The sequence below is a fragment of the Panulirus ornatus genome, chromosome 1 (genome assembly GCF_036320965.1).
Source record: "Panulirus ornatus isolate Po-2019 chromosome 1, ASM3632096v1, whole genome shotgun sequence".
In the NCBI taxonomy this organism is placed as follows: domain Eukaryota; kingdom Metazoa; phylum Arthropoda; class Malacostraca; order Decapoda; family Palinuridae; genus Panulirus; species Panulirus ornatus.
In genome coordinates this window covers 68,928,046-68,941,593 of record NC_092224.1, presented here as the reverse complement: position 1 = coordinate 68,941,593, position 13,548 = coordinate 68,928,046, and the positions used below count along the sequence as shown (strand labels likewise).

Below are 13,548 nucleotides of genomic sequence, written 5' to 3'. Positions count from 1 at the left end.
TGCCAGATCCACTCCCAGATATCTAAAACACTTCACTTCCTCCAGTTTTTCTTCATTCATACTCACCTCCCAATTGACTTGACCCTCAACCCTACTGTACCTAATAACCTTGCTCTTATTCACATTTACTCTTAACTTTCTTCTTCCACACACTTTACCAAACTCAGTCACCAGCTTCTGCAGTTTCTCACATGAATCAGCCACCAGCGCTGTATCATCAGCGAACAACAACTGACTCACTTCCCAAGCTCTCTCATCCCCAACAGACTTCATACTTGCCCCTCTTTCCAAAACTCTTGCATTTACCTCCCTAACAACCCCATCCATAAACAAATTAAACAACCATGGAGACATCACACACCCCTGCCGCAAACCTACATTCACTGAGAACCAATCACTTTCCTCTCTTCCTATACGTACACATGCCTTACATCCTCGATAAAAACTTTTCACTGCTTCTAACAACTTGCCTCCCACACCATATATTCTTAATACCTTCCACAGAGCATCTCTATCAACTCTATCATATGCCTTCTCCAGATCCATAAATGCTACATACAAATCCATTTGCTTTTCTAAGTATTTCTCACATACATTCTTCAAAGCAAACATCTGATCCACACATCCTCTACCACTTCTGAAACCACACTGCTCTTCCCCAATCTGATGCTCTGTACATGCCTTCACCCTCTCAATCAATACCCTCCCATATAATTTACCAGGAATACTCAACAAACTTATACCTCTGTAATTTGAGCACTAACTCTTATCCCCTTTGCCTTTGTACAATGGCACTATGCACGCATTCCGCCAATCCTCAGGCACCTCACCATGAGTCATACATACATTAAATAACCTTACCAACCAGTCAACAATACAGTCACCCCCTTTTTTAATAAATTCCACTGCAATACCATCCAAACCTGCTGCCTTGCCGGCTTTTTAATTATCTTTTCTAAAGTTTACAAACAACAGTTGCTGGTGGGACTGGCCTGCAACTTTTCAGTTTCCCAATACCAATTCTCAAAAATAAGCACAACATTTATTCTCTTTCACATCTTCCACATCATTGTTTATGCTTCCATGGTGTTAACAGACTCTGTCTGCTTGGGGTTGCATTGAGTGAAATATTACCTTTGGTGAAGCTGTATTGTCATCAGTTGTTGAAATAAGAGTACCATCTTGTCAAAGAATTTCTTGCTTCAAGGTAGTTTTTCCTGTCTGAGTACCATCTAGTCCAAGAATTTCTTGCTTCAAGGGAGTATATCCTGTCTCTGCTACTGAGGGTAGTGCAACCTTGAAGCTGTAAGAACCCCTGGATAAGGGGTCCTAGGGTTGTATGATAATGGTAGATATAAACAGCAGGACCAAGGTTAGAGTACTGTACGAATCACTCATTTCATTCAACTTTGCACTTTGGAAGTCTCTATGCTCATACATACAGTTTCATAGAATATTCACATACTGTATCATGAAACAGCCTTAACTTCTTTAGAGTTTGAAGGGTATCCTCCACATGTAAATATAAAATTATACACAAAAGTTGAAGAAAAATTATCTGAAATTGATGTGAATGGTCTATGACTGCAAGAGAACTTGCAAAATACACATGCAAAGTTTCAAAGAATATCCAAGTATCACAAAGCAACTATAAGCTCTCTAGTTTTTGAAGGGTATCTATTTTTCATGGCCTACTTCTTGAAACAGCTTTATAATTCATAGTGTACCTATAACATACTTGGCCCTGCTTATACATATATATAAGGCACACTTCCCAAATGGAACCCCAATTATTGGTATAATGATGATAATGTAAGGATTTGTTTTTATTACATGATTTCCCAGTGTCTTGTTCTGGTATCACAAATTTTGAAGCTGATTTGTGTATAATCATACCTGAGATATTATCTGCCTTGGTTTTCCTTAGATAGAACTGTCCTGTGTTCACTTTCTTTGGGAATGTTTTAAGCACAGTATACAGTAGATTGTATTATATTATGATATACTATTTTGTATGGTATTTAGTGTTATAATTACTTTATTGTTGACATACAAATTGATGTTTCTCACTCACCTGGTGCATACTCCACTTGACTTAGAAGTACTGTATCTGGACTCTTTTTTTTTTTCTACTATTCCATTTGGAGATCGGGACAAGTGGAGTCTTGACGATGGCACTTCAATGTAAATATGCATATTTTTTAGGTTGTTGGAGTGTTTCCGAACCTGGTCACAGATGATGAATATGTCTCGTGTGATGAGAAAGGTACAGTTTGTTTTTGGTCAACTCAGAAGAATACTGACATAAAGGTAGGTGATACTGGTTTTCAGGGTATTTTTTGGGAGTTGCATGATGTACAGATATGCACCTATAACTTGTTTGGCAGGATGTTATCATAAACATCCTTTTACCCATTAATGGCAGGCATGGTCAAGAAATTTCACTACACAGTGGGGAAGGGAAATAGATTGACATTCAGAAGTAACAGACAGTATGTGGAATTATATTACTGCCTTAGTTTTGGCCTTGTCCAGTAAGTGATTAGCAAGCACTCAAGGTTTTTGAATGAGGTGTTTGACTGATCCTGATGCAATAGGAAGATGTTACATTTATTTTGTTTGCTGAGCTTGTTGTCCAACTGTAGTCTAATTTCACACACAGCATTAGTGGTAAATAACATGAGTATATTTAGAAATATTGTACTTGTCACTTATACTTTCTGGTTGAGGGAGATAGGAAATGTTGAGAGCAAATTGAAGGATTTGTATCTATGTACCAAACACTTCACTGTAATTTCATACACAGTAACAGGGATGGTGTTTGAAGGTGACTAAGAGGAGTGAGAGTGGGGGTTAGAAACCCTCCCCTTATAGTTATTTAGTTTCTAAAACATGGAACAGAAGGAGCAGCTAAGTGAGAAGTGCTTATCCTCCTTCAAGACTCATGGTAAGGTGCCTCAATATGTGTGAATGTCACGAAAATGAGAAGAAAAGAGAGATAGGTAGTCAGTTAGAGAAAAGAAACCTGGCTGCTCTGGCTTTGAGTGAAATAAAGCTCATGGGTAAAGGGAGAAGAATGGTTTGGGAATGTCTTAGTTTACCGTTTGGTGTCGGCATGAGCAAAAGAAGGGATAGAACTGCTGCTGAAGTGGGAGTTCTGGAAATGTGTGAGAGTGTAAGGAAGTGAGAGTCAAAGTGATGTGGGGTAAAAATGAAATTGGATTACAAGAGATATGTGATATTAATGCTTATGGACCAAGGCTTGAGAAGGACAATGAAGAGAGGTGAGTGCTTTGGGAGCAATTGAGTGAGTGTTTCAGCATTTGTTACAGCATTGTAAGAGATCGAGTATTAATTATGGGTAATTGTGGCAGGTAAGGGTAAAATTGGGGTATTCAGTAAGATGAGTGGAAATGGTGAACAGCTTGTAGAGTTATTGCATTAATATATTGTACTTGATTGCCGTTTCCCGCATCAGTAAGGTGGTCCCAGAAATCAGATGAAGAACGACCCATCCACATATATACACACATATGTACATAAATGCCCATACATATGTACATATATATATATATATATATATATGGGAATGTCTTGGGAGTAAAGTCAGGGGTTAGTGAGAGGACAAGAGCAAGGGAAGGAGTAGCAGTACTCCTGAAACAGGAGTTGTGGGAGTATGTGATAGAATGTAAGAAAGTGAATTCTCGATTAATATGGGTAAAACTGAAAGTTGATGGAGAGAGATGGGTGATTATTGGTGCATATGCACCTGGGCATGAGAAGAAAGATCATGAGAGGCAAGTGTTTTGGGAGCAGCTGAATGAGTGTGTTAGTGGTTTTGATTCACGAGACCGGGTTATAGTGATGGGTGATGTGAATGCAAAGGTGAGTAATGTGGCAGTTGAGGGAATAATTGGTATACATGGGGTGTTCAGTGTTGTAAATGGAAATGGTGAAGAGCTTGTAGATTTATGTGCTGAAAAAGGACTGATGATTGGGAATACCTGGTTTAAAAAGTGAGATATACATAAGTATATAAGTTTTGGCTCTGAGTGAAACGAAGCTCAACGGTAAAGGGGAAGAGTGGTTTGGGAATGTCTGGGGAGTAAAGTCAGGGGTTAGTGAGAGGACAAGAGCAAGGGAAGGAGTAGCAATACTCCTGAAACAGGAGTTGTGGGAGTATGTGATAGAATGTAAGAAAGTAAATTCTCGATTAATATGGGTAAAACTGAAAGTTGATGGAGAGAGGTGGGTGATTATTGGTGCATATGCACCTGGGCATGAGAAGAAAGATCATGAGAGGCAAGTGTTTTGGGAGCAGCTGAATGAGTGTGTTAGTGGTTTTGATGCACGAGACCGGGTTATAGTGATGGGTGATTTGAATGCAAAGGTGAGTAATGTGGCAGTTGAGGGAATAATTGGTATACATGGGGTGTTCAGTGTTGTAAATGGAAATGGTGAAGAGCTTGTAGATTTATGTGCTGAAAAAGGACTGATGATTGGGAATACCTGGTTTAAAAAGCGAGATATACATAAGTATACTTATGTAAGTAGGAGAGATGGCCAGAGAGCGTTATTGGATTACGTGTTAATTGACAGGCGTGCGAAAGAGAGACTTTTGGATGTTAATGTGCTGAGAGGTGCAACTGGAGGGATGTCTGATCATTATCTTGTGGAGGCTAAGGTGAAGATTGGTATGGGTTTCCAGAAAAGAAGAATGAATGTTAGGGTGAAGAGGGTGGTGAGAATAAGTGAGCTTGGGAAGGAGACCTGTGTGAGGAAGTACCAAGAGAGACTGAGTACAGAATGGAAAAAGGTGAGAACAATGGAAGTAAGGGGAGTGGGGGAGGAATGGGGTGTATTTAGGGAATCAGTGATGGATTGCGCAAAAGATGCTTGTGGCATGAGAAGAGTGGGAGGTGGGTTGATTAGAAAGGGTAGTGAGTGGTGGGATGAAGAAGTAAGAGTATTAGTGAAAGAGAAGAGAGAGGCATTTGGACGATTTTTGCAGGGAAAAAATGCAATTGAGTGGGAGATGTATAAAAGAAAGAGACAGGAGGTCAAGAGGAAGGTGCAAGAGGTGAAAAAAAGGGCAAATGAGAGTTGGGGTGAGAGAGTATCATTAAATTTTAGGGAGAATAAAAAGATGTTCTGGAAGGAGGTAAATAAAGTGCGTAAGACAAGGGAGCAAATGGGAACTTCAGTGAAGGGCGCAAATGGAGAGGTGATAACAAGTAGTGGTGATGTGAGAAGGAGATGGAGTGAGTATTTTGAAGGTTTGTTGAATGTGTTTGATGATAGAGTGGCAGATATATGGTGTTTTGGTCGAGGTAGTGTGCAAAGTTAGAGGGTTAGGGAAAATGATTTGGTAAACAGAGAAGAGGTAGTAAAAGCTTTGCGGAAGATGAAAGCCGGCAAGGCAGCAGGTTTGGATGGTATTGCAGTGGAATTTATTAAAAAAGGGGGTGACTGTATTGTTGACTGGTTGGTAAGGTTATTTAATGTATGTATGACTCATGGTGAGGTGCCTGAGGATTGGCGGAATGCGTGCATAGTGCCATTGTACAAAGGCAAAGGGGATAAGAGTGAGTGCTCAAATTACAGAGGTATAAGTTTGTTGAGAATTCCTGGTAAATTATATGGGAGGGTATTGATTGAGAGGGTGAAGGCATGTACAGAGCATCAGATTGGGGAAGAGCAGTGTGGTTTCAGAAGTGGTAGAGGATGTGTGGATCAGGTGTTTGCTTTGAAGAATGTATGTGAGAAATACTTAGAAAAGCAAATGGATTTGTATGTAGCATTTATGGATCTGGAGAAGGCATATGATAGAGTTGATAGAGATGCTCTGTGGAAGGTATTAAGAATATATGGTGTGAGAGGCAAGTTGTTAGAAGCAGTGAAAAGTAGTTATCGAGGATGTAAGGCATGTGTACGTGTAGGAAGAGAGGAAAGTGATTGGTTCTCAGTGAATGTAGGTTTGCGGCAGGGGTGTGTGATGTCTCCATGGTTGTTTAATTTGTTTATGGATGGGGTTGTTAGGGAGGTAAATGCAAGAGTTTTGGAAAGAGGGGCAAGTATGAAGTCTGTTGTGGATGAGAGAGCTTGGGAAGTGAGTCAGTTGTTGTTCGCTGATGATACAGCGCTGGTGGCTGATTCATGTGAGAAGCTGCAGAAGCTGGAGACTGAGTTTGGTAAAGTGTGTGGAAGAAGAAAGTTAAGAGTAAATGTGAATAAGAGCAAGGTTATTAGGTACAGTAGGGTTGAGGGTCAAGTCAATTGGGAGGTGAGTTTGAATGGAGAAAAACTGGAGGAAGTGAAGTGTTTTAGATATCTGGGAGTGGATCTGGCAGCGGATGGAACCATGGAAGCGGAAGTGGATCATAGGGTGGGGGAGGGGGCGAAAATTCTGGGAGCCTTGAAGAATGTGTGGAAGTCGAGAACATTATCTCTGAAAGCAAAAATGGGTATGTTTGAAGGAATAGTGGTTCCAACAATGTTGTATGGTTGCGAGGCGTGGGCTATGGATAGAGTTGTGCGCAGGAGGTTGGATGTGCTGGAAATGAGATGTTTGAGGACAATGTGTGGTGTGAGGTGGTTTGATCGAGTAAGTAACGTAAGGGTAAGAGAGATGTGTGGAAATAAAAAGAGCGTGGTTGAGAGAGCAGAAGAGGGTGATTTGAAATGGTTTGGGCACATGGAGAGAATGAGTGAGGAAAGATTGACCAAGAGGATATATGTGTTGGAGGTGGAGGGAACGAGGAGAAGAGGGAGACCAAATTGGAGGTGGAAAGATGGAGTGAAAAAGATTTTGTGTGATCGGGGCCTGAACATGCAGGAGGGTGAAAGGAGGGCAAGGAATAGAGTGAATTGGAGCGATGTGGTATACCGGGGTTGACGTGCTGTCAGTGGATTGAATCAAGGCATGTGAAGCGTCTGGGGTAAACCATGGAAAGCTGTGTAGGTATGTATATTTGCGTGTGTGGACGTATGTATATGCATGTGTATGGGGGGGGGTTGGGCCATTTCTTTCGTCTGTTTCCTTGCGCTACCTCGCAAATGCGGGAGACAGCGACAAAGTATAATAAAAAATAAATAAATACATAAGTATACTTATGTAAGTAGGAGAGATGGCCAGAGAGCGTTATTGGATTACGTGTTAATTGACAGGCGCGCGAAAGAGAGACTTTTGGATGTTAATGTGCTGAGAGGTGCAACTGGAGGGATGTCTGATCATTATCTTGTGGAGGCTAAGGTGAAGATTTGTATGGGTTTTCAGAAAAGAAGAGTGAATGTTGGGGTGAAGAGGATGGTGAGAGTAAGTGAGCTTGGGAAGGAGACTTGTGTGAGGAAGTACCAGGAGAGACTGAGTACAGAATGGAAAAAGGTGAGAACAATGGAAGTAAGGGGAGTGGGGGAGGAATGGGATGTATTTAGGGAATCAGTGATGGATTGCGCAAAAGATGCTTGTGGCATGAGAAGAGTGGGAGGTGGGTTGATTAGAAAGGGTAGTGAGTGGTGGGATGAAGAAGTAAGAGTATAAGTGAAAGAGAAGAGAGAGGCATTTGGACGATTTTTGCAGGGAAAAGATGCAATTGAGTGGGAGATGTATAGAAGAAAGAGACAGGAGGTCAAGAGAAAGGTGCAAGAGGTGAAAAAGAGGGGAAATGAGAGTTGGGGTGAGAGAGTATCATTAAATTTTAGGGAGAATAAAATGATGTTCTGGAAGGAGGTAAATAAAGTGCGTAAGACAAGGGAGCAAATGGGAACTTCAGTGAAGGGCGCAAATGGGGAGGTGATAACAAGTAGTGGTGACGTGAGAAGGAGATGGAGTGAGTATTTTGAAGGTTTGTTGAATGTGTTTGATGATAGAGTGGCAGATATAGGGTGTTTTGGTCGAGGTGGTGTGCAAAGTGAGAGGGTTAGGGAAAATGATTTGGTAAACAGAGAAGAGGTAGTAAAAGCTTTGCGGAAGATGAAAGCCGGCAAGGCAGCAGGTTTGGATGGTATTGCAGTGGAATTTATTAAAAAAGGGGGTGACTGTATTGTTGACTGGTTGGTAAGGTTATTTAATGTATGTATGACTCATGGTGAGGTGCCTGAGGATTGGCGGAATGTGTGCATAGTGCCATTGTACAAAGGCAAAGGGGATAAGAGTGAGTGCTCAAATTACAGAGGTATAAGTTTGTTGAGTATTCCTGGTAAATTATACGGGAGAGTATTGATTGAGAGGGTGAAGGCATGTACAGAGCATCAGATTGGGGAAGAGCAGTGTGGTTTCAGAAGTGGTAGAGTATGTGTGGATCAGGTGTTTGCTTTGAAGAATGTATGTGAGAAATACTTAGAAAAGCAAATGGATTTGTATGTAGCATTTATGGATCTGGAGAAGGCATATGATAGAGTTGACAGAGATGCTCTGTGGAAGGTATTAAGAATATATGGTGTGGGAGGCAAGTTGTTAGAAGCAGTGAAAAGTTTTTATCGAGGATGTAAGGCATGTGTACGTGTAGGAAGAGAGGAAAGTGATTGGTTCTCAGTGAATGTAGGTTTGCGGCAGGGGTGTGTGATGTCTCCATGGTTGTTTAATTTGTTTATGGATGGGGTTGTTAGGGAGGTGAATGCAAGAGTTTTGGAAAGAGGGGCAAGTATGAAGTCTGTTGTGGATGAGAGAGCTTGGGAAGTGAGTCAGTTGTTGTTCGCTGATGATACAGCGCTGGTGGCTGATTTATGTGAGAAACTGCAGAAGCTGGTGACTGAGTTTGGTAAAGTGTGTGAAAGAAGAAAGTTAAGAGTAAATGTGAATAAGAGCAAGGTTATTAGGTACAGTAGGGTTGAGGGTCAAGTCAATTGGGAGGTAAGTTTGAATGGAGAAAAACTGGAGGAAGTAAAGTGTTTTAGATGTCTGGGAGTGGATCTGGCAGCGGATAAAACCATGGAAGCGGAAGTGAATCATAGGGTGGGGGAGGGGGCGAAAATCCTGGGAGTCTTGAAAAATGTGTGGAAGTCGAGAACATTATCTCGTCGAGCAAAAATGGGTATGTGTACATTGAGATGTATGGGTCTGTATGTTTGTGTGTGTGGACGTGTGTGTATATACATGTGTATGGGGGTGGGTTGGGCCATTTCTTTCTTCTGTTTCCTTGCGCTACCTCGCAAACAGCGACAAAGCAAAAGAAAAAAAAAAATATATATATATATATATATATATATATATATATATATATATATATATATATATATATATACTACCTCTTCTCTATTTACCAAATCATTTTCCCTAACCCTCTCACTTTGCATACCACCTCAACCAAGACACCCCACATCTGCCACTCTATCATCAAACACATTCAACGAAACTTCAAAATACTCACTCCATCTCCTTCTCACATCACCACTACTTGTTATTACCTCCCCATTAGCCCCCTTCACCGAAGTTCCCATTTGCTCCCTTGTCTTACGCACTTTATTTACCTCCTTCCAAAACATCTTTTTATTCTCCCTGAAATTTAATTATAGAGAAGAGGTAGTAAAAGGTTTACGGAAGATGAAAGCCGGCAAAGCAGCAGGTATGGATGGCTTTGCAGTGGAATTTATAAAAAAAGGGGGTGACTGTATTGTTGACTGGTTGGTAAGGTTATTTAATGTATGTATGACTCATGGTGAGGTGCCTGATGATTGGCGGAATGCTTGCATAGTGCCATTGTACAAAGGCAAAGGGGATAAGAGTGAGTGCTCGAATTACAAAGGTATAAGTTTGTTGAGTATTCCTGGTAAATTATATGGGAGGGTATTGATTGAGAGGGTGAAGGCATGTACAGAGAATCAGATTGGGGAAGAGCAGTGTGGTTTCAGAAGTGGTAGAGGATGTGTGGATCAGGTGTTTGCTTTGAAGAATGTATGTGAGAAATACTTAGAAAAGCAAATGGATTTGTATGTAGCATTTATGGATCTGGAGAAGGCATATGATAGAGTTGATAGAGATGCTCTGTGGAAGGTATTAAGAATATATGGTGTGGGAGGCAAGTTGTTAGAAGCAGTGAAAAGTTTTTATCGAGGATGTAAGGCATGTGTACGTGTAGGAAGAGAGGAAAGTGATTGGTTCTCAGTGAATGTAGGTTTGCGGCAGGGGTGTGTGATGTCTCCATGGTTGTTTAATTTGTGTATGGATGGGGTTGTTAGGGAGGTGAATGCAAGAGTTTTGGAAAGAGGGGCAAGTATGAAGTCTGTTGTGGATGAGAGAGCTTGGGAAGTGAGTCAGTTGTTGTTCGCTGATGATACAGCGCTGGTGGCTGATTCATGTGAGAAACTGCAGAAGCTGGTGACTGAGTTTGGTGAAGTGTGTGAAAGAAGAAAGTTAAGAGTAAATGTGAATAAGAGCAAGGTTATTAGGTACATTAGGGTTGAGGGTCAAGTCAATTGGGAGGTAAGTTTGAATGGAGAAAAGCTGGAGGAAGTGAAGTGTTTTAGATATCTGGGAGTGGATCTGGCAGCGGATGGAACCTTGGAAGCGGAAGTGAATCATAGGGTGGGGGAGGGGGCGAAAATTCTGGGAGCCTTGAAGAATGTTTGGAAGTTGAGAACATTATCTCTGAAAGCAAAAATGGGTCTGTTTGAAGGAATAGTGGTTCCAACAATGTTGTATGGTTGCGAGGCGTGGGCTATGGATAGAGTTGTGCGCAGGAGGGTGGATGTGCTGGAAATGAGATGTTTGAGGACAGTATGTGGTGTGAGGTGGTTTCATTGAGTAAGTAATGTAAGGGTGAGAGAGATGTGTGGAAATAAAAAGAGTGTGGATGAGAGAGCAGAAGAGGGTGTTTTGAAATGGTTAGGTCACATGGAGAGAATGAGTGAGGAAAGATTGACCAAGAGGATATATGTGTCAGAGGTGGAGGGAACGAGGAGGAGTGGGAGACCAATATGGAGGTGGAAAGATGGAGTGAAAAAGATTTTGAGTGATCGGTGCCTGAACATGCAGGAGGGTGAAAGACGGGCAAGGAATAGAGTGAATTGGATCGATGTGGTATACCAGGGTTGACATGCTGTCAGTGGATTGAATCAGGGCATGTGAAGCATCTGGGGTAAACCATGGAAGGTTTTGTGGAGCCTGGATGTGGAAAGGGAGCTGTGGTTTCGGGCATTTTTGCATGACAGCTGGAGACTGAGTGTAAACGAATGAGGGCTTTGTTGTCTTTTCCTAGCGTACCCCGCACACATGAGGGGGGAGGGTGATGGCATTCCATGTGTGGCGAGGTGGCGATGGGAATGAATAAAGACAGACAGTGTGAATTCTATGCATGGGTATATATGTATGTGTCTGTGTGTGTGTATATATATGTGTACATTGAGATGTATAGGTATGTATATTTGCGTGTGTGTATATACATGTGTATGGGGTGGGTTGGGCCATTTCTTTCGTCTGTTTCCTTGCGCTACCTCGCAAATGCGGGAGACAGCGACAAAGCAAAATAAATAAATAAATAAATAAATATAAAGAAGAGTGAATGTTGGGGTGAAGAGGGTGGTGAGAGTAAGTGAGCTTGGGAAGGAGACTTGTGTGAGGAAGTACCAGGAGAGACTGAGTACAGAAAGGAAAAAGGTGAGAACAATGGAAGTAAGGGGAGTGGGGGAGGAATGAGATGTATTTAGGGAATCAGTGATGGAGTGTGCAATAGATGCTTGTGGCATGAGAAGAGTGGGAGGTGGGTTGATTAGAATGGGTAGTGAGTGGTGGGATGAAGAAGTAAGATTATTAGTGAAAGAGAAGAGAGAGGCATTTGGACGATTTTTGCAGGAAAAAATGCAATTGAGTGGGAGATGTATAAAAGAAAGAGACTGAAGGTCAAGAGAAAGGTGCAAGAGGTGAAAAAGAGGGCAAATGAGAGTTGGGGTGAGAGAGTATCATTAAATTTTAGGGAGAATAAAAAGATCCTCTGGAAGGAGGTAAATAAAGTGTGTAAGACAAGGGAGCAAATGGGAACTTCAGTGAAGGGCGCTAATGGGGAGGTGATGACAAGTAGTGGTGATGTGAGAAGGAGATGGCGTGAGTATTTTGTAGGTTTGTTGAATGTGTTTGATGATAGAGTGGCAGATATAGGGTGTTTTGGTCGAGGTGGTGTGCAAAGTGAGAGGGTTAGGGAAAATGATTTGGTAAACAGAGAAGAGGTAGTAAAAGCTTTGCGGAAGATGAAAGCCGGCAAGGCAGCAGGTTTGGATGGTATTGCAGTGGAATTTATTAAAAAAGGGGTAGACTGTATTGTTGACTGGTTTGTAAGGTTATTTAAAGTATGTATGATTCATGGTGAGGTGCCTGAGGATTGGCGGAATGCTTGCATCGTGCCATTGTACAAAGGCAAAGGGGATAAGAGTGAGTGCTCAAATTACAGAGGTATAAGTTTGTTGAGTATTCCTGGTAAATTATATGGGAGGGTATTGAGTGAGAGGGTGAAGGCATGTACAGAGCATCAGATTGGGGAAGAGCAGTGTGGTTTCAGAAGTGGTAGAGGATGTGTGGATCAGGTGTTTGCTTTGAAGAATGTATGTGAGAAATACTTAGAAAAACAAATGGATTTGTATGTAGCATTTATGGATCTGGAGAAGGCATATGGTAGAGTTGATAGAGATGCTCTGTGGAAGGTATTAAGAATATATGGTGTGGGAGGCAAGTTGTTAGAAGCAGTGAAAAGTTGTTATCGAGGATGTAAGGCATGTGAACGTGTAGGAAGAGAGGAAAGTGATTGGTTCTCAGTGAATGTAGGTTTGCGGCAGGGGTGTGTGATGTCTCCATGGTTGTTTAATTTGTTTATGGATGGGGTTGTTAAGGTGAATGCAAGAGTTTTGGAAAGAGGGGCAAGTATGAAGTCTGTTTTGGATGAGAGAGCTTGGGAAGTGAGTCAGTTATTGTTCGCTGATGATACAGCACTGGTGGCTGATTGATGTGAGAAACTGCAGAAGCTGGTGACTGAGTTTGGTAAAGTGTGTGAAAGAAGAAAGTTTAGAGTAAATGTGAATAAGAGCAAGGTTATTAGGTACAGTAGGGTTGAGGGTCAAGTCAATTGGGAGGTAAGTTTGAATGGAGAAAAACTGGAGGAAGTAGTGTTTTAGATATCTGGGAGTGGATCTGGCAGCGGATGGAACCATGGAAGCGGAAGTGGATCATAGGGTGGGGGAGGGGGTGAAAATTCTGGGAGCCTTGAAGAATTTTTGGAAGACGAGAACATTATCTCTGAAAGCAAAAATGGGTATGTTTGAAGGAATAGTGGTTCCAACAATGTTGTATGTTTGCGAGGCGTGGGCTATGGATAGAGTTGTGCGCAGGAGGGTGGATGTGCTGGAAATGAGATGTTTGAGGACAATATGTGGTGTGAGGTGGTTTCATCGAGTAAGTGATAATAGGGTAAGAGAGATGCGTGGTAATAAAAAGAGCGTGGTTGAGAGAGTAGAAGAGAGTGTTTTGAAATGGTCTGGTCACATGGAGAGAATGAGTGAGGAAAGATTGACCAAGAGGATATATGTGTCAGAGGCGGAGGGAACGAGGAGAAGTGGGAGACCAAA

General features: G+C 41.8%; 1 protein-coding gene across 1 annotated transcript in view; it reads left to right on the top strand.

Moving 5' to 3' along the window:
* The window catches only part of l(2)05287 (WD repeat-containing protein l(2)05287), a 188,534-nt gene that overhangs the window by 12,910 nt on the left and 162,076 nt on the right, over positions 1 to 13,548 (top strand). Inside the window, exon 3 of the mRNA XM_071663178.1 lies at positions 2,206 to 2,310. Within this exon, the coding sequence (XP_071519279.1) occupies positions 2,206 to 2,310 (105 nt within the window). The remainder of the gene's footprint in view (positions 1 to 2,205; positions 2,311 to 13,548) is intronic.